Genomic DNA, 26,087 nt, shown 5'->3' on the forward strand with positions numbered 1-26,087 from the left:
TCATCACTATAATGAGGAACAGATACTAACAACCACTCAGCACTACTAAAGTACATTTTTGCCCAAGTCACTCCAGTGTGTTGTCACGAACGAAACGCTTTCGTACAAACATTCAACACTGTCTACCTTTTGTACCCAACCTGTTCCAGTTTTCATATAAGATCAAGCATTCAGCCAAACCAACCTACATACTTACATGTCTGTATCCATCTATTCAATTGAGTAATGTTTTCATTGGAAAGGGGATTTCCCCTGAACTTTCAGCTGAATTACTTTTCAATTCGGGAATTTGAGTTCTTGAAATTCACTTCTGTTTTGACCCTTTCTTGGGGTCGGGGGGGGGGGGGTGGTTGAATGGCCTACACATGCACATTGTGTATTGATACACTCTTGTTGATTGCAGACCTCAAACGCTGTTATTTGTAAAGTTATTGTTGTTGATAACAAAATACCAATATTGTCCATCAGATCTTTAAGTTAAAGGTCTAAAGTCTTGAATAAAAGTTATGATTGGAAATACTGCAATTGATACATTTTATATAAACAATTAATTTTTGAATGTTTTTTATTTAAGTATGTCTTAATAAATATAGCTAATGCTTCTTGAAAATTGTCTTTTTAAAATGTAATGTCACTTTAGTAAATAGCCTAAAATAAAAGTGCAAACAAATTCTTAAGCCATGTGAAAAAAAGTTAATGAACAAGTTGTGTTCATAAGTCAACTTAAGGGAACACGTTGCCTTGGATTGGTCGAGTTGGTCTTTGAAAAGCGTTTGTAAACCATTTGTTATAAAATACGTCAGAAAGATGATTCAAAAGTAGAATACAATGATCCACACACATTTGTCTCCAAGTTGCGTGGTTTTCCTTTTACTTTGCAAGCTAACTTGGTGATTTCGAGTGATACTTGTGTGGATCATTGGATTCGACTTTTAAAATATCTTTCTAATCATATGCATTTTATAACAAACGGTTAAAAATGCTTTTCATAGACCGACTCGACTGATCCAAAGGCAACGTGTTCCTTTTAAAACATATTGGAAAGCATGCAACTTGTACTGTGTATGTTTGAAGGTCGAACTGAACAAAAAGGCAGCCCTTTAACAGAATGACTTCATACATATAAACTACACAGTACAAGGAAATGAAATTGACATTATTATAAGACGACACTTAAAGGATGCACGCCACATAATTACAACAGCGGTCTCCCTTAACAATGGTCCGCTGATGCTAGTTTTAAAACACATGAGGACAAGACAAAATTATCTTCAAGTGGTCAGGCTGGCTAGTTAAGTATTAAAAAGCACTCCCCATCTAGTTTTAAATGTGGACTAGTGAAAAAGTATTTTGACATGAACCACTTTACTTCAAAGTGAAATATTTCTCAAATGCTCCCCATGCAGTTTCAAATGTGGACTAGTGAAAAAGTCTTTTGACATGAACCACTTTACTTCAAAGTGAAATATTTCTCAAATGCTCCCCATGTAATTTCAAATGTGGACTAGTGAAAAAGTCTTTGACATGAACCACTTTACTTCAAAGTGAAATATTTCTCAAATATTTCCCAAAAGCTGCTGTAGGCTTTTTTAAAGGCACTGTACACGTTTGGTAATTGTCAAAGATCAGTGTTCTCACTTGGTGTATCCCATCATAAGCAGAAAGTAACAAGCCTGTGAAAACTTGGGCTCGATCGGTCAATGAAGTTGCGAGAAAATGATGAAAGAAAAAACACCCTTGTTGAACGAACTTGTGTGCTGTCAGATAGGAATAAAAGACTTATTTTAGTGAGAAAATACCTCTTTCTCAAAAACTACCTTACTTCAGAGGGAGCTGTTTCTCACAATGTTGTATACCATCAACAGCTCTCCATTGCTCGTTACCAAGTGAGTATAATATTTGTAATTACCAAACGTGTACCTAATTCCCTTTTACCAAAAGTTTTTATTACCAAAAGTTTTTATTACCATTATTTTTCAAAGAGTGATTTATCAAATGTCTTCCTTTTAAAGCCATTGGACCCTTTCGGTACAGAAAAAAAAAAAAAAAGTTCACAGATTTACAAATAATTTACAGGGTTTACAGAAGGTAATGGTGAAAGACTTCTCTTGAAATATTAGTCCATGAAATGCTTTACTTTTTGAGAAAACGGTAAAACAATATAAATTCTCGTTAACGAGAATTACGGATTTGTTATAAACACATGTCATGACACGGCGAAACGCGCGAAAACAGGAGTGGGTTTTCCTGTTATTTTCTCCCGACTCGGATGTCTGATTGAGCCTAAATTTCCACAGGATTGTTATTTTATATATAAGTTGTGATACACGAAGTGTGGGATTTGGACAATACTGTTTACCGAAAGTGTATAATGGCTTTAAGCAGAGAATGATGCTTAATAATATTAAGCAAAAACTAGCAGGGCACCAGTCATATCGTACATATGACATTAGCTGGTAACCTTATTCAGGGGAGGGGGGGGGGGGTCACTTAAATAAACCAATGCCAGGGGGTTTAATGGAAATATCGACACAAGGCGTCAATCACCCCTTGGGGAACAAGGTTGCATTAGTTTACAGTATATACTTACATGGTCAGACAGTGAACCTCCTTCCCGGTTCTCCTCATTACATCCTGAGCTTCCTGAACTTGAATCCTAATAAAGATACGAAAAAACAATTCATAATGTTGCTTAGAATTTGCCGCTAAGCAGAAATGAGCAGAATACCGGTCACAAAATGTGACATGGTGAGTGTCAGTGCTGATAGCTCAGTTGGGACATTAATCAGGAGGTCACTGATGGTTGATCATTACCAGCTACAGACAAATTTTCTTTGTTCTACCCAATAACATGAACTCAAATTTATCCAGTCAGTTTCCCCTTGCGATTTATTACTTGATGTGTATATCAAACAACATTTTGTAGTTGGGAATTTTTTTGTGAAATTGGTAATGATTTGATTAAGCCATTTAAAATGTAAAGATCTTCACAAAGTATGCATTTGTAACATTTATACAAGATGTTGAAAGACATATTGCGGTACTTTTGTGTTTTCATCTAAGAAGGAGTTTTGAAAAACTAAAAAAAAAGCCACAAAAAAAAACAAATTTGATAATTAAATTGATAAATTTACCTGTTTTGTAACCTTGGGTGAATCGGCCACAGCATTCTGTAGAGCATCCTTCTGTAGAGCATCCTTCTGTAGAGCATCCTTCACACATCGCAAGGAACTCTGACGTTCGAAGAAGCCATAACCATCCTCAAAACTCTGACGCGACAAGCGATTCCGTTCAAGACCTTGGGATTCGGGATTTGAGGACGTCGACCTCTGACTGTCCGACCTTGATTTGGATGTACTAGTCTCTATGGCATCTTGTGTATAATTAAACCACAGTTGGGCAGTTTCCATGTTATTTATTGTAAAGAGAACTTTTTTCCCCGATGAGTGGGTGAGTTTAAGTACGCAAATGGACCGATTGTCTTCTTTTTCTTCTGTTGCCAAGGCAACAGTGTACGAGGATAGATCGTAAATCACTTCTGATTCCTCATCTTTTGAGTTGCTCTTGAAGCAGTATAAGGAGGTTCCACTTAAGACGTACCAGCGTAACTTTCCCTTTTTGCGCATCGGTCCCGACATCTTAGAATCGGGTATTTGAGCGAGGGTCAAACTGGAATTTGAACGCGGTCGTCGCATATGAGCAACACGTTGAACGAGTTTTGAGACTTTGCTGATCATGGTTTTGGATTGGTCAGACGGTGGGCGACAGGGCCCATCGGTAAAGTCCCCGGCGGAGCTCATGCTGGATGAAGTCGGCCGCGGATGCGGGGAGTTTGGGAGGGAATCCCCGTCGCTAGTGAAGCAGTCCGTGTCCTTCGAGTCACTCCACTGATTCAGATCAAGTTCTTGAGACGTGCCAAGGAAGACACTGTCATTCAGGGATTGCCTCCCGCAGGAGCTCGTCTCAACGTCTGGGAAGTCAAACTCGGAGATATTCACGGCGCTGTTGTTGCCGACTGATGTGCTGCTGTCGCTGGTGGAATTTGAGTCCGCCAAGTCGTCAAGAGTTGCCACTGACGACACAAAGGAACTTCCTCTGCTACTTACGAGATCACTCCTGTTCTCATAATCAACAGCTCCATTTATAAAACTCCTCGGCTCTTGAATCTTTGAGTCTCCAGATTCCCTTTTCCTGTGGTCTAGCGGAGGCTCTAAGTCGTCCCCCAACCCACTGTCAGTTCGACAGGGTTCCTCAAAGCTGATCTTTTTCTGTTTGAGCATTTTGTCCCTCCGTGAGCACGCCGGTACTTTGCTAGGACAAGAAGCTCGAAGAGCTTTCCTCCACAGTAAATGCTCTTCCTCTGATGGCACCAGAAACAAGTGTTGCTCGACTCCCTTGGAGAGCGGTTTCAAAGCGATAGCGTACTCCTGCTTCCTGGGTATTGAAGCAGCGATACTAGAACCATGTTTATCATTACTCACCGAGTAATCAGCGCCATTTATCGACGTGTCAACATCGTTGATAAAAGTCTCCACTTGAAAGTTGGTTAATGTCAGAACTTTTATGGGTTCATCTGCTTCAGGCGAACTAAAAAGCCCGAGCATTCTACTTGCGGCAACACACCAGAACTGTTTCCGACTCTCAGTTTCCATTAGCCATCCACGACAGTCCGGTAACATAGTTGTTGACTCAAAGCTCTCAAAGGACACCAAAGTTCGTTCACTTCTAGTTCTATCACTCTCTGAGCGTCTGATTGGCTCGTCTTTGTGAGAGGTTATCACTGATTGGCTCCTCCCACCCTCAGCCATTTTGCTCTATTTTGAGGTAAACAATTTCTATTATTCCAAAAGTTTGAGCTGAATATGGTAAATTCCAGCGAATTTGTTCCACAGTTGTTGTTGACACCTCCTTCACTGCTGTTTTGCCTTAAATAAACACACAATTCCATCCATGCGTTTTTTCCAGCACCAAGGGAAGCTTCCTCCAAAGTAATATCAACAAACTATAATAATGGTAGATAGTTGAACAAGATGTCAAGTTCTTCCGATAGGGAATCTGGTCTACGTGCCACGCGGTGGAGGAAAAAACAAGGTGTTTTGTTGATCAGTGAAGCCTCTGGCTACCAGAGTTGAAGGATAACTCCAGGCCATTGACAAATAAACATGGTGCGATCCATGGGTTGTTAGGACCCCTGCTGCTTGGTCTTACTTCAATCCCTGAAAGAAAAGTACAAAAAGGCAGACAAGACTCATTATAAACTGGTTCAAGAAGGTTGCCATTGTTTGCTCCTTATCGTCTTTTTTTGGTGACCTGGCCAGCCAGACTATTCAGCTTGTCATTTCACTAGTCTGTCAGCTTGTTCACTAGTCCATACTTTATATTCTCATAAAAGGGATGCTGTTCAACTCGAAAGTAGTCAGGCGGACCACTTGGAGAGAAGTTTTTTTCTAACTGGCATTTGGCCAGCAGAGAATGGCAGTTTCGCACTTGGTGTATCCCATCATAACCATAAAATAACAAGCCTGTGAAAATTTTGGTCATCAAAATTGCGAGAAAATGATGAAAGAAAAAACACCCATGTTTGACGAATTTGTGTGCTTTCAGAAGTCTTTTTAGATTGTACCAGTTTAGTCAGCTGCATCGCCATAACATTAAAGTCCTAGTTTGGTTTTTACTTTTACAATCAAGTACATACAGACTGCCCTTGTAATTTGCAAACAAAAATCTAAATGATTATTCAAACTTGATTCTTTTTGATAAATTTTGAATTCATAACATACTCGCACAAACCAAAGCTCTACAAATTGTACTCCAATGCTGGCCTTCAACTTGAATGGCATATTGTATGGGGTTACTTCAACCTTGACAGTCAGTCTTGTAGAACTTTGACCCCCCCCCCCCTCCCCCACCCCGAAAAAACTGCTAAAAATATGGGAGTGCAAAAATCATGATTTTGAGAATTAAGTTGCATAAGTGTTTTTTTTGGAAGAGCAGCTGCATTTCCTAAGTCTGGCTTTCAATAAACCTGCACAGCTAAGCTATAAGACATTTTCTACAAGTTTGGTGTTCCCCATTCAGTGAAAACAACAAATGGTAAATTATACAGCACATATTGTAAAATTTTGTTTATGTTTGTGTTCATTGCTGCAATAGTGATAAGCAAAAGAAATTTGTGGGATCTTTAAAAGCTTAAATGCTTTTTGCTAAACTTTTAAAGTATTTCCGAGATACTATTTTATTTGTCATTTCTATTAAAATTGTAAAGTTCATATCAACTGATATTGATATGAACTTCACAATTTAAGTCACCTTTCTGACTAATAGTTTGACTAAATTCTGTAAAAAAATTGTTGTAGTAGTAGTAGTAGCATATAACAGGTTTTTTCCACGCCAAACCTCTACATGTAGTGTACAGTATTGTTGCTACAGTTAAACACAAACACTCAACGGACCATTTTGTAAAAGTGTCAACTCAAACAAGCCGACTGCACAAACACAAAACAAACTTTTCAGAGATGTATTCAGTTTCCACTATGATGGTCAGTATAAAATATCACATTCGCATGAGTGGATACAAGGGCACTTTAGGGTCGCGGGAAAAAAGGCAGGTTTTATATGAAAAACTAAAATCAACATTTGTGTTTTCACTGAAGTCACACTATACTTTACAGAATATCCCTTTCTGTGAAAATTAGAAGAAGAGAAAAAGAAAGAAATGCTGCACTTTGTAATTAAGCCCATTGATGCAGTTCTTGATTATAATAAGTTATGGCGCCGTCGTGAACATGTCAAAACAATTCAACGCTTGTCTTTTTCAGCGAGGCTGATGGGTATCTTTTTACTGAGGCAGGGAAAAAATTGTAGACAGAAATTCTATAAATTGGTTATGGATTTGATGGTGTCGTCCTTGACATTTTGAAAGATATAATTTAAGATCATGTTGAGGTTATGACAAGCAAAAGACATAGAACTTGTCCATGATTGGGAATTTTTTTAACCCATACACCAGTGTATGTTAGCAGCTTATAGCCTACTCAGTACTTTCCCAAGTCATGGGAAAAAAATATCACAAGCATGTTACTCGGGTGGGATTCGAACCCAGGACCCTTACAAGCCCAAATGCATTGCAACTCCTACGTATGGTAAATCAGTGGAGCCAGTTTGTGTGAGGTGATGGGCATGGCTTACAGTAAAATTATGCCACACTTACAGAAAAGTACAAAAGTTTGCTCGTCGTTAGTAAACAACACTTCACGGAGAAGTGAGATGGTACTTAACATGTACCTTTAATGTAAAAACAACCCTATCCTTGTTCTTATAGTAAATCAGTGGAGCCTAAGTTTGTGTGAGGTTGTGTGAGGTAATGGGCATGGCTTACAGTAAAATTATGCCACACTTACAGAAAAGTACAAAAGTTTGCTCGTCGTTAGTAAACAACTTCACAAAGAAGTGAGATCGTACAATTGTACATGCGCCTTTAAAGCCATTGGACACTTTCGGTAAACAGTAACGTCCAAGGCCCACACTTCGTGTATCACAACTTCTATATAAAATAACAAAACAAACCTGTGAAAATTTAGGCTCAATCGGTCATCGGAGTCGGGAGAAAATAACGGGAAAACCCACCCTTCTTTCCGCATGTTTCGCCATGTCATGACATGTGTTTAAAATAAACCCGTAATTCTCGATATCGAGAATTGATATTGTTTTAATGTTTTCTCAAAAAGTAAAGCATTTCATGGAATAATATTTCAAGAGTTAAGTCTTTCACCATTACATTCTGTAAACCCTGTAAGTTATTTGTAAATCTGTGAACTTTTATGTTTTTTTCTGTACCGAAAGTGTCCAATGGCTTTAATGTAAAAACAACCCTATATCCTTGTTCTTTGTAATAATACATCATACTGGGTCAATGACGTTTGCTCCTAGACTAATATTACACCCCCTGAAAGTGAGCAATTTGGCACACGTCTGAATTTTCAATTTTATTTTAATTAAAAAAATATTTAGTTTCACTTCACAGGGGGGAAACTCAAGGCACTAGGGTTAGTCATGCGTGTGTTTTGTAGGCAATGAGTCGTTATTAAAAAACTTAAAAACATGTAATTCTGTCTGGGACTGAGTGGATTGCTTGGCGGCAACAGAGAGTAAGGTTTTGAACTTGGCATGATTTCTTTGTGGTCCAGACACGTAAGTGATGAGCACTCAGCTGTGAATTTGCTCAGATTCCAGGGGGAGAAGTAAGACGTTTGTGGAGGCGGCCGGAGAGGGTAAAGGAGAAATGAGAAGGGAGGGGGGTGTGGAAGGGGGGGCTGAATAGCAGCAACTTAAGTGAGAGTACACGCACAATAAAATTGTATCAATTATTCAGGGGACAATACCCCTGAAGTTTCCTTTTGTGAACAGACATAATATTTCAACGAGGCCTAATTTGAACTATTTGACCCCTTAATGTACCTTTTTATCAGACCCATGCATATTACCCCTTGTTGTATTGGCTTACATTAGGTGATGCAGTGCAAGCTACAACCAGCTATGCTTGAAAAACACACCAGGGCAAACCCCTTATCTTATAAAGTAGTGTGCTTGGTTCAGTCTTTTCCCTGCACTACACTATGGAACAAACAGGACCTTACTTTTCTGTACAATCCCAAGGCCGTAACAATAGGCCAAATGCTTAATTAAAGGGATACCACTTCGAGGCATGTGGAAAACCATGAAATTTTTAGGCATGCTTGTGTGAATCGTTAAACTCTACTTTTAAAAAACATCTTTCTAACCATATGCATTTTATAACAAACAGTTTCAAACGCTTTTCAAAGACCAACTCGACCAATCCAAGGCACCCGTGTCCCTTAAAGTGCTCTTGGACACAGGTGTCAAGACCAGGGCTCGAACCACACTCTTGAGTACGCACACTCGACCATGACACGCCATTAGTAACACAAACACCTAAACACTAATGAGGACACAATTTCTTGGTACATCCGTTAGAGCATAAAAACAGCTTGTAAAAAAAACCACCTCATTATATGGTGCTATTTTTGTGAACTAAAAATTACAGCTAAAACATCAATACATTACGACTCAATATTTAAAACAGTTTACACAGCTTTCAGCAGGGGGGACAAGTTAACAGAGCAGCTTTGAGCACACAAAATAGCCAAGATAAACAAAATTCTGCTCACCAAAATTATGGTTACCAGCCCAAAAATACCATTTTACAAGCACCAAGGCATCCTGCTTAATTTTTATAAGCCGAAAAGTTATAAACAATATTTTCTGCCATCACAAAAAGCAGAATGACAATTCATAAACAAAATAGCAATAGTTTTGTTATCTTCCCTTTAATGTTAGCCGGCCGCCGCACGGTAATAAAAGTCAGGAGAAAAGCAATATCTAGAAACGTGAACGATTACAAAACACTGCGATGTTATCACCTGTTACTTCAAGCCCGTCTTCAAGGCATCTTCCATTACACCATTTCAGGGTCCCCGAAAAAAAAAAGCGTTCTAGAATTACTCAAGGATTTGTTACCTGAGATGTGGGTATAGAGAGTGGATTTAATTAGCTAGGACTGTAAGGTCCTTTGGCAAAAAGAAAGAGCAAACAAGGTTTTATTGGCTGGCGACTATTTACTGTTGTTATGGTTGTTGTGAATGTCAGACAACCGTATAGAGAAAACCATGGATCCTCTTGTAATCTCAGTAGACTTTGTTCTCGCTGCCATGCGGAAAGTTTACTTTGGCTTTGGTTTAATTGTAGGCCCTACCAGGCGTTCCTACCTGGACTTAAATTCCTCAAGTCATAGCCCAAGAAGCCATCTTAAACAGAATTCAGCACATCTTTTCATTAATACATAGTGATAGACACAAACATGACAAATACAGAAAATACCAGGCATGGTATTTTGCCCTTGGAAAAAAAAGTAGAATAATTTTATCAAGTACGCATGGGATAACCTTATAGGTACAATTAGTTAAGGTTTTAACAGCCTTTTCAGGCTATATTCACAATTTCCTTGAGTTTCCCAAAGCCCCCCCCCCCCTCCCCCAAAAAAAAAAATATATAAAAATTGGAAATCAGGCTAATAATAAAGTAGGAAGAATATCATTGAAATAGTATACATACCAAACCTCATTCAAAGCATAGATGTGCAAAACGGACTGACAAATCTTCTTGGATGCTTAGTATTTACACACACAACTCCTTGACGGGCCCGCTAACTCCTTCCTTTCCATCATAAGAGGCAAAGATCTTTAGTTACTGTAAGATCACAAACTCCCTCTTGAAACATCTCCTCCCTAATGCCAGAACAAACAATAAGTCCCTCCTTATTGGCCCTGATAATAACACCTGCTCTTCCCCCTCTTCAGGAATAGAATCACCTTGTTCCATAAGTGGCTTGTACCAATCTGTATTTGTTAACTCTTTGTCCATCAATTAGACTGAAGAAAGGGTGTTGTGTATTGTTCAGCAGAGGGGTGTTCTGATCTTATTAAGTTTTTATTTGCTCCAGCCACAAGAATTGTAATTTTTTTTCACATTCTGGAGAACTATACCCCACCCCAAGTTTACAAATACCTGAACTGTATTACATAATAGAGGTAGTTTTCCACGAATGATGTAAGAGGGCTCGCTCTTACACAAAACCCTTTGGGCATAATGGAACAGTCCACATGGTCACTGGCTAACTTCTGTCCAATCAGATGCCCTTGGGTTTGTGTACATTGCTAGCCTTTTGGTGGACACTATAGGAGAACACTGTTTGATTTGGGCTACAGACAAATTTACCCCAACCAAATAGTGCCGTGTCCACCATAGGACGAATTGGCTCATGAAAAACATGTGTACACATAATGCAGAATGGTGGGAATAGAACGTGCAAACAATGAAACAAAAACTGAACTATTCTCTCCAAAGGCAGTGGACACTATTGGTAATTACTCCAAATAATTATCAGCATAAAACCTTACATGGTAATGAGTAATGGGGAGCTGTTGATAGTATAAAACATTGTGAGAATCGGCTCCCTCTGAAATAGTTTTTGAGAAAGAAGTAATTTTCCACGAATTTGATTTCGAGACCTCAGAATTAGATTTTGAGGTCTCAATAAAATCAAGCATCTGAAAGCACACAACTTCGTGTGACAAAGGTGTTTTTTCTTACAGCATTATCTTGCATTTTCCCGACCAACTGAGCTCAGATTTTCACAGGTTTGTTATTTTATGCATATGTTGAGATACACCAAGTGAGAAAACTGGTCTTTGACAATTACCAAAGGTGTCCAGTGTCTTTGAAGGGAACCATATTTAATGTTATACATAATGAACAGCTGTGGTACTTCTTACCTACGGAGTGTTGATGGCTTGGCTAAGTTTATTGATAGGCACCAACTTGTTGAGTAACTACCAGTAGTAAATTACCCTCCCATTAAAGACACTGGACACTATTGGTAACTTTCAAAGACTAGCCTTCACAGTTGATGTATCTCAACATGTACACCTGTGAAAATTTGTAATAATGAAAGAAAGTAATAATGAAAGAAAGAAAAACACCCTTGTCACACAAAGTTGTGTGCTTTCAAAGGCTTGGTTTCGACACTTCAAATTCTAAATCTGAGGTCTCGAAATCATATTTGTGGAAAATTACTTCTTTCTCGAAAACTACTCCACTTCAGAGGGAGCCGTTTCTCACAATGTTTTATACTACCAACCTCTCCCCTCTACTCTGTACAAAGTGAGGTTTTATGCCAACAATTATTTTGAGTACTAATTACCAATAGTGTCCACTGCCTTTAAAGGGAATCAGTTTTCATAATGTTATACATAATGAACAGCTGTGGTACTTCTTACCTACGAGGTGTTGATGGCTAAGTTTATTGATGGGCAACAATTTGTTGAGTAACTACCAGTAGTAAATTAATACCTTCCCATTAAAGAAAGAACATGTGTACTCCATTATTAACAGACTTACAGAACATGTTACTCCAACGCTGGACCATGACAGTTTCACATCTTTAACAACATACCGTGAAGATTTACAGGCACAACATTCAAACCAAATTGGAATTTATACACAGCAGTCAATAAATTTCCATTACTCACGTCTCCACCGACACATCAGGAAAATTAGTCGTAAAGCCATTTCCTCCACATGGATTTATGGATCCTATCAAACTTGACAAAAATAATGTCTCCACATTGCATTCTCTAATCCTATCGCTCCTCCTCCCCAACGATAAGATGTTGACTTTGAAAATATAGCTGCAACCAAATTTTCTAGTCATATAAGATACTTAATAACGACTTATCATAAAAAAAGCAGACGGATTTTCATTTGGCTGTCTGGGTTTTTTATTTTAATACCGCGAGGTTGATTTCAAAGCAGACTGAATGCCAGCCAAGTATCTTATTATAATCTTCCTTCACTGTCTCGTCCATCTTAAAGGCACATTTGGTAATTGTCAAAGACCAGTTTTTCTTTAGGTGTATCCCAACATGCAAAGAACAACAAAACTGTGAAATTTGACCCAATTGGTCAAGTTGCAAGAGAATAATGAAATTACTTCATGTGCTTTCAGATGCATAATAACACTAACAGGCTTCAGCTGAAGTCTTTTAATATTTGAGTGAGAAATTACCTCTTTCTCAAAAACTATGTTACCTCAGAGGGAGCCGTTTCTCACAATGTTTCATACTATCAACATGTGCTCTCCATTGCTCGTAACCAAGTAAGTTTTTATGCTAACAATTATTTGAGTATTTACCAATAGTGTCCACTGCCTTTAAAGAGGTTTGCTTTGTGACTGAAGGTTAAAGGAAGAGTCTTAGTATTAGTATCCGCTAAGTGCAAAATTAATTCATCTGAAACGTCACATTGGGTAGAAAATCATGACCAGCTAAGTATGTCAAAGTTAATTGGAATCTCTGAAAAACGCCTGAAGGTGACTATTGGAAATTCAAATTTCTATAGTGTCTGTTTGTGAGTGCCAGAGATAGACTGACCTACTTTCGATGGGGGTATGCATTATTTTGACATTTTCATGAGGTATGGAAGTAAATCTGAGTTTGAGAATTGAATTGAAAACAGAAAGTTAACCTCAAGCATTGTTTTAAATCTCCCTTGCATAAAAGCTTGCCTTGATTCTGAAGATTAACTGCATGGAGGGCATGATGCCCTGACACAGTTGATAAATACTTTGTCAGAGCTTCCCTTTCCATAGGACATAATTCCTGACATATTCCTATAGACAGGTGCTTTCAAGATTTACCAAAGGAGATGTCATTATCGTCTTCAGGGAAGGTCTTAAAAGCATCTGTAATCTTTGCTACATGTTTCATTCATTTTTCCGTCTGGTCGGGCTCAATTAGCATCTTACAAGAAAAGAAAAGACCTTTTGAGAGGAAGAGCTGGATTTTAGTTGGGGGCTTTCAAGGAATTCCTTTTGGGTTGACTTTTTAAGATGGCTGGAAGTCTTTTGTTGTTGTTTTGAGGAGGAACCTTTCGATGGCTGACGAAAGCTCATTGAATACAATGATGCTGTGACAAAACAGGCTACACCATAGAGCAATTGCACCACAAACTAAAACCTAATTGTAAGTAAAAAAAAAAAAAAATCTGTACACAAAATAAATATGTTCATTTTGAAATAAATGGTGAATCAAAAAACAATTGTTTTTAAGCATCTATTCCAATAGAGCATTATTCAGACATAACACACCAACAGCAAAAAATAAATATCACATTTCAAAAATGTTTTCTGTTAATTCAATTCAAGTTCATTCCTTGTGAATTCTTTTGACTTTGATTACAATAACTTGAGTCAGATAACATAAACTGATACATTCTTTTTGGAAATTATGTTTTTAAAAAGAACATTCTTATTAGGATGTAGCACAAAACTCAAGGCCAGAAGAACACATGTTTAAATTTAAGGGATGGGATCATTTCACAGGCCTGAAATTTCATCTTTGAGATGTCTAGGTCAATTCCATTTTGCAAAGGGCACTTTCATTTGGAGTCTTAAAGGCAGTGGACACTATTGGTAATTACTCAAAATAATTATTGGCATAAAACCTTTCTTGGTGATGAGTAATGGGGAGAGGTTGATGGTAAAAAACATTGTGAGAAACGGCTCCTTCTGAAGTGCCATAGTTTTCGAGAAAGAAGTAATTTTTCACAAATTTGATTTCGAGACCTCAGATTTAGAATTTGAGGTCTCGAAATCAAGCATCTGAAAGCACACAGCTTCGTGTGACAAGGGTTATTTTTCTTATTATCTCGCAACTGCGATGACCGATTGAGCTCAAATTTCCACAGGTTTGTTATTTTATGCATATGTTGAGATACACCAACTGTGAAGGCTAGTCTTTGACAATATTACCAATGTCCACTGCCTTTAAAGTCTATGAGAACTTTCTGAAGGGGCACCAAGACTAAGACCAGGGTTATACTATCAAAAGCTCTTCGTTGTTCATTATACCATAGTTTTAATGCTAACAATTATTTTGAATAACTACCAATAGTGTCCATCCCAGTGCCTTTAAAGACACTGGACACTATTGATAATTGTCAAAGACCAGTGTTCTCACTTGGTGTATCTCTACATATATGCATAAAATAACAAACCTGTGAAAATTTGAGCTCGATTGGACATCAGAGTTGCGAGAAAACTATGAAAGAAAAAAACACCCTTGTCACACAAAGTTGTGTGCTTTCAGATGCTTGATTTCGAGACCTCAAATTATAAACTTGAGGTCCCTCGAAATCAACTACGTGGAAAATTACTTCTTTCTTGAAAACTACGTCACTTCAGAGGGAGTTGTTTTTCACAATGTTTTATACTATCAACCTCTCCCCATTACTTGTTACCGAGTGAGGTTTTATGCTGATAATTATTTTGAGTAGTTACCATTAGTGTCCACTGCCTTTAAGAACACCTTTTGTGGATACAGGGAACCCAACTAAGATGTTGGCAGTGAAGGTCTACACACTGTGCCCGACTTTATGGATGAATGGTCAATATACACATCACATTAGTAATCAGGGATGTGTTAATAATCCCTAAGGCTATGGGAACAAACCACTGCAACTTTTTAAAGGTACAAGTTGTCTTGATTCAGTTGAGTTGGTTCATGCATTTGAAACCGTTTCTTATGAAATGCATATTGTTTAATAAAGATGTTGTAAAAGTAGAATACAATAATCCACACAAACATGCCTCGAAATTGCGTGGTTTTCCTTTATACGCTGTGAACGCCATTTTGTCAAGTCAAGTTTTTGACTCCATAAAATAGGCGACCAAGTGAAAAACTATTTCTTTCTCAAAAACTACATGACTTCAGAAGGAGCCTTTTCTTATGGTGTTTTACACTATAAACAGCTATCCATTTTCCCTTACTAAGTAAGGTTTTACACTAACAATTATTTTGAGTAATTGCCAGTAGTGTGCCCACTGTACAGTGCTTTTCAATGAGCCAGAACCAGATTGCCCCATTGCATGAACCATGAACCAACAGAGCACAGCTGACATTGCATTGCTAAATCAAAACCCCAGAGCGGCCCCTCCCCAAGACCTAGCCCAGGCCAGGTTTACCACAGACACTAATTTGTTTACAGTGGCTTTATTGGTTCAAGGTTTAATGAGTGAAACCACAGGGGTTAAAGCACAAACATTTACACAATCCAGGGAAATTTAAACCTAAACAAATTAGGAAGTGTGTATATAAACACTGCTGAGGTGTGAAACAAAGGTGGTGATAATGGGGCAAGTAATGATGTAAGATGATGTAAGATGATGTATAAATTACACAAGTGGGCAAATTAACAGGTGGAGCAGGATGTACTTTCCATCAAGGGAACTGAATGAGTCCAAAGTTCAATATTTGTTACAAGTCCTATCATGATAGACCTTAATGCACATGACGTCATTTCATTAGGGCGCCCTCACCTAGAGGTCAAAAGGAGGTTGTTCATTGGCCAAACCTGTGCGCCCGCGCAAAAATCTGTGTGTTTCGGATGTTTAGTCACCGTTTTACATCTAAGATCACAAATCTGTGTGTTTCGATTGTTTCGTCACTGTTTTACATCTAAGATGGCGGCTGGATGACGTCAATGCATAAGGTCTATTGAGAGTACTTGAGGACTCTCCTCCCTCCACATGCCGCCCAAAGTAGTACTTTTTTTATTTCTACAAAATTGCAAGAATTAATAATGATCCTACATGTATAAGCAAAGGCAGTCCCAGCCAATTTTCTACTTTCAGCCCAGGTAGTAGCTAAAAAGCAGGACAGTTCTTTTCAGAGTGCCCCGAAAAAATCGGAATAATTTACTCCGCTGTAGAAGAATATATAGCTACAGTGCTCTAAAGAAAAATCTCTACCTGGCAAGTAGATACACACATGGTGTTCTGCAAACCAAATATATTGATACATCACCATGCAATGCCTCAAATCCCAAAATACAACATTGCTCAAACACTGATTTCCACATTGTAGGGGGACCCACAAATTATTGGTCCCTAAGTACTACTAGGCTTTACCACCACGCATAAAATCATCCAAGAGGGGTCCACTATCGTAAGTACAATGCCACGGCTCCCTCAGAACTTTGGCACTTCAGACTGAAGTGCCAAAGTTTTAGAGAAAGAAGTATTTTTCCACGAATTTGATTTCGAGACCTCAGATTTAGAACTTGAGGTCTCGAAATCAATCATCTAAACGCACACAACTTTGTGTGACAAGGGTGTTTTTTCTTTCATTATTATCTCGCAAGTTAGATGACCGATTGAGCTCAAATTTTCACAGGTTTGTTATTTTATGCTTATTTTGAGAAACGCCAACTGTGAAGACTAGTCTTTGACAATTACCAATAGTGTCCACTGCCTTTAACAGATGCAGCATATCTAACAATTGATTGCAAAGCTTCAGAGTTTTCCTTTAAGACTGAAGGTCTTGGTAACCACTTGGCCATACCATGGCCATACAATCCATGATACAAGTCCTTCAAACTCATTTCCTCATACTAAGACACTCAAAACAAAACACACGCACAAGAATAGGACTCTGTGGTTGTACATCTTAAAAACACCTAGACTACTCTAAGACACGTGCATGCCTGAAGCACCAATGGTTGTTCATTGCCTGAGGAAAATGTCTTCAATTGTCACTCTTTAAATGTAGGGATAGTACAATTATATGTGGTATTGGTTTTTTTGTATTTCTCTACCATTTTGTGTTCTAGATTTCTCCACTGTTGTTTTGATCCTCTATTTGGATAGAACTTAGAATCGAAAAAACTAACCTGTGAACATTTCATTTGGTGGTACATTTTTTAGATATTGCCAAGAAAATCTGATGAAGCTGTTATATCCCATGCAGGAAAAATAATCTGCTACTGGAATACACAATCTGAGAAGCATTACCACAGTTATGTTTCTCAGATTAAATTTTTGGGGGATTAAAAAGAGAATTACATCGAATTGAAAAGTTTCTCAAAATGCATTATAGTACTATTCAGAGTGGTTGTACTTCTAATCAAGTAGAGGCCAAAGTTTTTATCGCCAGAGTCGATACCAAATATATACAGACCCTTTAATTTGTCAATAGTTTTGTGGAATACCCTTTTTAGTTGTCATACAAAAGCGCGATTTAGTCAAGATTTCAAAAAGTAAACTTGTCAACATTTCCAAGGCTGTACCTACCATGATAGGCTTGTATAATATATTATCTTCAAGTACGCGCTAATCCTCCAATCAGATTCGCAGAATGGAGTGGTGATAAAAACCTATATTGCACGGCTAATATCACTACCATGCGTATTGTGTGTTCTATGTCACGTGCCAAGTTTGATTGAAGATAACACACGCGCGCTTGTGGATATACGGAAAATAAAGCGTGTCTGCGTCCCGTATCCAACTCGGCCGAATTTTCCGTATTCCACTCGCGCTTGTGTGATAACTTATAATATTATATGAGCTAAACATACATATGACCCAGCAGCAGCATGTTTCATTATCAATGCTGTACCATATATTTATTCAAGGAGAGTATTAAAATACTAATACCAGTAGCAGTAGTTTTATCAACATTTCCAAGGTTGTACCATATCTTGATTCAAAGAAAGATAAACAACACTGCAGTAGATGTTTTGTCAACATACACCATGGAGCTAGCTCCATGCATACACTCATCCATAGAGACTAAGCCCCTTTCACACGAGAGCATTTTAGCAAGGGTCCCTTGCTAAATTGTAGCATGGTTGTAAAATCTTACAAATTGACCTCCTGTGAAAGGACAAAAATTGTGTCTACTGTCCAGCCCGTGTAAAATCTTGTCAAACATTGCTACATTTTACAACCATGCTTAAATTAAGCAAGGGACCCAAGTTAAATAGCTGTCATGTGAATGGCACTAAATCGTGCCGACAGTGGCAGTTTTATTGCTCATTACCAAAGCTCTAATTGCCAAGGAGTACATAAGTCCAAAGACGAACAGACAAGCCGTTATAAAAGCACAAAGGTATGAAAGAGAGTCCACTAAAAGCCTCTTTACAAAGAACAGGTTACTTACAACAATCATTCTCCACTAATGGTTTGGACCATGGACATATAAAAGAGCATCAAAGACATCAGCACTTCAATAAGGAGGTCACAAAACAAGCATGTTACAAACTGACTCACCTGCGATCTTCACACTCTCAAAAAATTCCCGGAATGAATAATTGTATACCATGATTATCAGACAATACTATAATGATTATATAGTGTATACACTGAAACTAGCCAAAGTTCAGTTTAATCATGGAGTATTTCTCTTCCTTCATGGTCAAATCCACAAAAGCATTCCATCAGCACTTCAATAAAATTAAAAAGGAGGTCAAGGCGACAAGCATAGTACAAACTCACCTGCGATCCTCACACACACACTCATCAAGTTCGTGAATGGATAACTATGTCATCAGACCAACTATAATGATTATAGTGTACACTGAAATTAGCCAAAGTTCAGTCAAATCCACAAAATTCCAGCACTTCAATCAAGTTTAAAAGGAGGTTAAAAAGACAAGCTTGTTACAAACTCACCTACCTGCGATCCTCACTCACACACTCATCAAGTTCCCGAATGAATAATTATATACCATGATTCTATAATGATTATAGTGTATACTGAAATTAGCCCATTTCTCTGCCGGAGATTGTTTACAGAAGTCGGCCAACTGGGAGCCTGTGTGTACACAGCTCCAGCAATGTGTGATTAAGCACTCGCATTTACAAAGCCAGTTGAAGTACCACGCAGGGAAAACCAACTCAGAGAGAGAAAATCCCATGAATGACTTTACACCACTGGCTCTCTGAAGGCCAAGTAATAACCAAGACACTATACACAATATCACCTTATGTGCTATTACCAGTGCTTAGCTCGCTCCAGTATTGTGTGTGTGACAATTGCCTTGATTTGAAACGATAGATTTTTTAATTGTCTACGCACTGAAAGACGTTGTGTGTCTGCTGCCGCTCTTCACAAAGAACACCAAGTAATTGATTTATGAATATAACAGGATCAAAAACACTTACAGTCAATCTTCCATGAATAGAATAACCTTGGTCCTCGGAGTTTGCAATATCCTTTTTTTTGAGCAGCTAGTTGTTACACTTTTATAATCAACTTATTTTCTGACACAATTTTCTGAGAAGTAATTCAGTCCAATCCACAAAAGAGAAAGTCATCATCTAGTGTGAACACATTTCACAATTAACTATGAGCAGTTTTCCTTTTTACAAACCAAAATAGGATACAAGTTCTTTGGCTGTTTTGTTGACAGGAAAAGCTTGTAGGCCACTAAGATCACCGAATGGCATTCATTGGTGTTGAATTGAATATTAAAGGCACTGGACACTCATTGGTAAACTCCAAATAATTGTTAGCATATAAAAACTTACTTGGTTCATGGATATATTTCCTTCCCCATGCATGGTACAAGCAATAAAGAGCTAGTTGGTATAGTTTTTAAAACATTGTTAGAACTGGCTCCCTCTGAAGTAAGTTTTTAATATGGAGGTAATTTCTCACTCAAATATAAAAACAACTTCAAGCCTGAAGCCTTTTCAAGCAACTGTATGCACACAAATTACATTGTGCAACACAGATGTTTTATCTTTCATTATTCTCTTGCAACTTCGCTGACCAATTACGTAAAAAAATTCACAGATTAGTTATTATATGCATATATGTTGGACCACACCAAGTGAGACAATGGTCTTTGCATTACCAAAGGTGTACGTGCCTTTAAATCAGCTGTGTGGTAAAGGATGTCCCTAAAGTTGGGACATAGATTTCCGAAACGCTTCCTGGAAGAGCCACATGCATCATTTCCCCCTGATGATGTCAAACATTGTTTATATATGAAAGGTGATCATAACATGAGGGCCTAAATTCATAGAGCAACTAAGCACAAACATTTGCTAAGCATGCAATTTCTCTTAGTAAAAACAGGATTACCAACCAAACTTCCACGTGATTTTCAGAATAAGCAATAAGCAAACAACAGCTGAATACCTGGGTAACAAGCAATATGCAACAAATGGAAATTTGTTTGGTAATCCTGTTTTTATCATACAAGAAATTTCATGCTAAGCACATTTTTTGTGCTTAGCAGCTCTAGGAAATTGGGCCCAGGACTTAAATGGTAAATTTTGAGCAGTTGAGTTTTAAGAAAGTGCCATATTTGCTTTTTTGGGGCCTTGTCTTTTTCCTTTTTTTTAATGTGTTTAAAATTTTGTGCATATAAAAAAAAGGAGTAAGTTAATTGTAGTTTTTAAGTATTTTTATCGTTATCGAGTCTACCGTTTTTATATTGAAGTTATTCTAATCAAATTATTTTATAATTACTAGTCATTGTCAGGCAGAGTTTATTTAAAACTGACTAATGTTTTTTCGGTATATTTTATAACCGCAACTGACATTCTATTACAAGGAAACGATTGACTGATAATGAAGAAAGACCATCCTTGACATCATTGCGACAATGGATTACATTTCAAATAGGATATTACAACCAGCAAGGTTGGTCAATGTAAACAATTAAACAAATCAGCATTTTCCCTGTCTATTCAAAAAGTGAAGTGGCACACCTAGCTACTTAATAATAATATTAATAATAATAATAATATAGGCGATTCTTATATCAAGTACTTTATCACACCCGAGGACATCTCAGAGTGATAATTATATTTACCTACAAGATATGTGAAAATTGTATGACCACAGCATCTTGTAACAACAGTTTGCAATCTTCAAACAATCTTCAGCCAACTGGGACCCCAAAACAGCGGGTGGACCCTTCTCTTTAAGGACAAGTGCACTGGATTCTTTTACATACTAATTACACAAAACCCTACGGCTTTAAGTCCAAACTGAAGGACGAAGCAGTATTGGTGAAGTGTCTTGCTTAAGGACACACATGTCAAGACCAGGATTGAACACACTCTGCTGGTCAGAAACACCACACGCTTTCGGTTACCAACTGGCAAATATTTTACCAATATCACCAGTTCGCAAAGAAAATTTGCAATTGCTATCAGGAAATTCTAATATAGAATGCTCATTTTGTGTAACTTATGGCCTTTTTCCTGACTTGAGTACATCTCACAATTGGTACGTATAATTTGGAATCATTGCACACTAATGTTAGCACCGCATCCTTGTCAGTTTCAACCTGGGTTGAAAACCACGTAAATTTTGCTTATTATTATTATTAATATTATTATTATTTATTCGGCCAGTGTCAAAAACAAATACATACAAGTAAAACAAGGATAATAAGACTTCAAAAAAGGTAACTAGAGGAGCGGGATTAGACAAAAGGGTACAGGACAGATACGGGATGTGGAGGAAGGAAGAGGAAGAGACAACAATCCATTCTAAGACGGCCAGGATAAACAAAAGCGTACTACTACACTATGACTCAAAAGCCTGCTTATCCAATCCTCGAATAAAGTATGAATAAAAAATCACTATGATAAACACTTAGATACTATAAATAAACAAATATAAATATATACTTTGAGTAAAACTATTAAAAAATTTGAACCTTCTGTATGATCATCAAATTACTTTTTACCAACACTCAGCAGCCAGTGGTTAGTTTTGTAGGAAATAATAGTATTACAGCGCAAAGTGTCCTCTTGCACACTCTGTGTACGTCACTGGGAATGAATCACTGTTAGTTTATCTCTTGACCTCATCATCAACTGTTGACAAAGGATCTAGACACATATCCATTAGAAGTTAAACTTACTCATTTGTTTTTGGAAGAGTCAATTTATTCCAAATGATGACCTCACCAACTTGGGAAGATGGCAATAAATTAGGCGGGTCGTCATGGTTAAGTGAAACAAGGAATTTTTTGTTTAATGACGTTCTGGGGATAATTGTGGTAACTTTTGCAGGTTCATACATGTATCCTTAATGAAACCAGTTGAAATAATCCATATGATTTAAAGATGCTATGTCAGATTTTTGGCCCCAAACATTAAAACATAGTTTTTTTGAGTGAATGGTATTTCAAAGAGTATCACCTGCTCTAACAAAAAAAAGTTTAATTTTTATATTTAATGGTCAGAAACCATGACAAAACTTTAAAACGTTTCTTATAAAACACATAAGAATTGGTCACGTGATATATTGTCGGGATCCCGACAAATTTTGAGCACTTTATTTCACTGCTACTAATAATTGGCGGACTTTTTCGAGCAATGGCTCAAATGAAAGCTTGTAACTTTCTCGACCCCCATCAATTGAATTTTAAATCAAAATCTTGGGGTCAAATCGGCCAAAAATCTGACATAGCATCTTTAACATTTGAGAATGTTGGTAGGTAATAACAGTTTCAAAATTGCTGAACCCAACAAAAAGAAGAAACTTGCTTTATTATAGCCACTGGAAATAGTATGACTGATACCACATTACACCCAATTACTCTATGATCTATGATAACACACAAGAGACCAGTTCCAAATTTCATAAAGCTGCCGAAAAGCAGAAATTAATGCTAAGCAAATTTCTTTGGTAAGCAAAACATTTGTGGAGCACCAAATGCAACTGTGGAATTATGGCTGGTGACCAGTTTATGCTAAGCAAGTTTGTATGCTTACAGGCTTTGTGACATTGGGCCCTGCTTTCATTGAGTAACCTTGACAGCAGGTCTTGGGTGCAATGACCGTTTATCAAAATGCACATTCAGAGCTTCTACATAGTATAACTTCTAGCTAAAAGCAAGGAGCAGGGGCCCAATTTAGCTTAGCATAAAACAGTTTTGCTAACCAGAATAAGTTTTCAAGCCAGAATACCATCACACATTTAATTTTGACTGGTTTCCTGCACACTTTTGCTTAGCAGAAGTTTGTAAGAAAAATGCTCCAGTTAACTTCGAGCTCTATTGGGCACTGAAGTTTTCCATTGTTATAAAGTAGGCAGGTATCACAAAACATGTACACAATCAGATGGCAGTTTAACTGTCTTTTCACACAAAGGTCATTTTGAAAAATTTACAAACATTCGTTTTAACACCACATTATGTCCATGAGTATGAAAATAAAGTTGTTTCCTAACTTCCTTTTAAATAAGCAATTAAGAGGGAACATGCACAACATCAAAGTCTTCTGATTTTTTTTTTTAAAATCATTAACATTAATGATAATGGCTGATTGAGGGGCATCTCGTGGAACGAGGTGATTTATAACCAAGTAATCAGCCGAAATCAATGGTTTGTAAAAGCAACTGATGGGAAACCATAAAAAATTAATCTTAACTTCATCATACCTCTTTCTTCAATTCCATGAGACATTTTCACCGACTTCTGCTCTAACAAAGTCTGCTAACCATTATGCTGCAGCGGCGGCAACACACACTCAGTAATAGATGCTTTAATCTGTAAGGCAAGGTGAAAGAGATTAATTCGTCAATACTCCAAACTATGAAAGTCATTTGTCCAGTCTTTAAACAAATGGTGGGTTAGCAATGGGATTACCCAGGGATAATCTCTTGATTAGAGTGGATCGACCTTCCTTAAGAACAGACTAGAAGAAGAGCTGGGAGTCCGACTGGCAGGAAGACATAAATGGTGTTTGCATTTTAGTCCAAATAAAACAATAAAAACAGTCGATCAGTCAGATCCCCTCCCTCATCCTTTTCTGAGGCCGCATCCTTTTTTTTATTTCACATTTTTTTCTTCAAATTGTCTGTATATTTCTAATTAAACTTACTAATTTTTTAAGAACTTTTAACTACATAAAGCTAGTGGTGACTTTAAACTGAAGAATTGGTGGCCAGTTTGAAAGAAATAAAGAAAAATGGGGCCCTCATCCTCCTCTTTTTGGAAAAACGTGGACGACCAACTGGCCTTATAAACAGAAATTGCCCATGAGAGCTTCCTGAGAATTTGTATCATTTGTTTCTGACATTGTCCCTGTGGCAGTCCATGGCTGTTTGGATAAGAACAACAGACTCAAGCTCTAGCCCAATTTCATAGAGCTGCTTAGCACAAAAATTCGCTTAACATGAAAATGTTTGCCTTGATAAAAAAAAGGATTACCAACCAAATCTCCACTTGATTTTTAGGATACGCAAACAGCTGAATACCAGTAACAAGCAATATGCAACAAATGGAAATTTGGTTGGTTATCCTGTTTTTATCGCAGAAGAAATTTCATGCTAAGCAAATTTTGTGCTTAGCAGTTCTATAAAATTGGGCCCAAGTGTTTCTGTTCAGCAGAGTGTGGGTTGGAGTCCCAGTCATAAAGACACTTGTGTCCTTAAGCAAGACACCCTTATTGATGCATCCTTTGGATGGGACATAAAGCTGTTGGTCCCGTGTGTTGTGTAATATGTGCACGTGAGAGAACCCAGTGCAAGCTTGGGCGACAAATAAGTCAACTATGGTAAAGAAAGAGGCTAGTGGTCAGTAGAGACTGGTGCAGAGAGTGGTTAAAAAAAAGGGGAAAAAAAGAGTTTTATAACAGTTTATTAAAAACCCTCCACTAAAAGTATTGTGGTAGACAGTCTGCCAATTCTTAACGGCCACCGATTACTGGTGCAAAGAAGTTTTGTCCTTATTATAAATTAGTTTTTGTCAGTAACTATTTTTCACCCAAAGAGGAAACGCAAACAGAAACTGATAGCAAAGAAAGCGTGCCCAAGGACGGCAAATAACATTTTGCTGATAAAAGTAACGGCCAAGTGTTTGACAAATAACTCTTTGGACCTCGTATCCACGGAAGACCTTTTGTGGCTGAGCGGAAGATACGAGTTTCAATGGGAGCTTTCTTTCACATTAAGTTGCAATTAATTTACTCGCTATCGGTACTTCTTTGGCATCTTTGACTTTATGTCAACTAAACTGCTGATACGTTTGTTGTAATATATATAGTGATTGAAAATGGATCAAAAGACTCAGAAAAAAAAGTTCGCTTGGGAAGTTGAGTGGGTACGTGAATTGCAACAAACACTGAACCCCCATGACGGGGCCTACGCGCCCGGAGCCTAATTTCATACAGTTACTTATTTGAATTTTAAAGACTAATTTGTTTGAATCTTTATTTTTGTAACCAAGTGCTTTCATATAAATTCATATAAATGCTTAAATATTTCATTTCATTGCGCATAGAGGCTCCTACATTATGGGCTTTATAAATATGTTGTATTATTACTATTTTTATTCATTTACACATGTGTCTGGTATTCAAGTTGCTAGTATTTTAACATCTAAATATCAAAATGTCAAACGAATACCTTTAGATTGTGTTACACCATCCTGAGCAAGACTCAAAATGTAATACATTTGATCATTCAACATTGAGATTTTACAATCTAAGACCATCTCGGGAGGAATGTGGCCTCTCTGCCACTCTTCCTTTCTTTTTCTTCTTCCCGGGACGGACGCACGCTGTGAATAATCCTTCAAAAGAAACAGTTCAGTTCAGTAGTTCAGTTTATTTATTGAGCCGTCTATAATTGCAACATCTCAGTCATCACACTATCTGTTCCTGCATGATAGATTGGTACATCATTTGGGAGGGGATGCTGCTT

At 37.6% G+C, this 26,087-nt stretch overlaps 1 protein-coding gene across 3 annotated transcripts in view; it reads right to left on the reverse strand.

The window, feature by feature from the left end:
• The window catches only part of LOC139950666 (uncharacterized), a 49,667-nt gene that overhangs the window by 13,782 nt on the left and 9,798 nt on the right, over positions 1-26,087 (reverse strand). Inside the window, exons 2-5 of one of the 3 annotated variants that reach the window (XM_071949453.1) lie at positions 23,823-23,931; positions 10,132-10,304; positions 3,135-5,216; positions 2,591-2,656 (exon numbers count right to left, since the gene is read on the reverse strand). In XM_071949453.1, the coding sequence (XP_071805554.1) occupies positions 2,591-2,656; positions 3,135-4,808 (1,740 nt within the window). In that variant the 5' untranslated portion in view covers positions 4,809-5,216; positions 10,132-10,304; positions 23,823-23,931. Of the gene's footprint in view, positions 1-2,590; positions 2,657-3,134; positions 5,217-10,131; positions 10,305-19,576; positions 19,650-23,822; positions 23,932-26,087 lie in introns of those variants that run through there. The other 2 variants (XM_071949452.1, XM_071949454.1) reach the window with 2 other exon arrangements.

This window comes from Asterias amurensis, chromosome 18 (assembly GCF_032118995.1).
Source record: "Asterias amurensis chromosome 18, ASM3211899v1".
Lineage (NCBI taxonomy): Eukaryota > Metazoa > Echinodermata > Asteroidea > Forcipulatida > Asteriidae > Asterias > Asterias amurensis.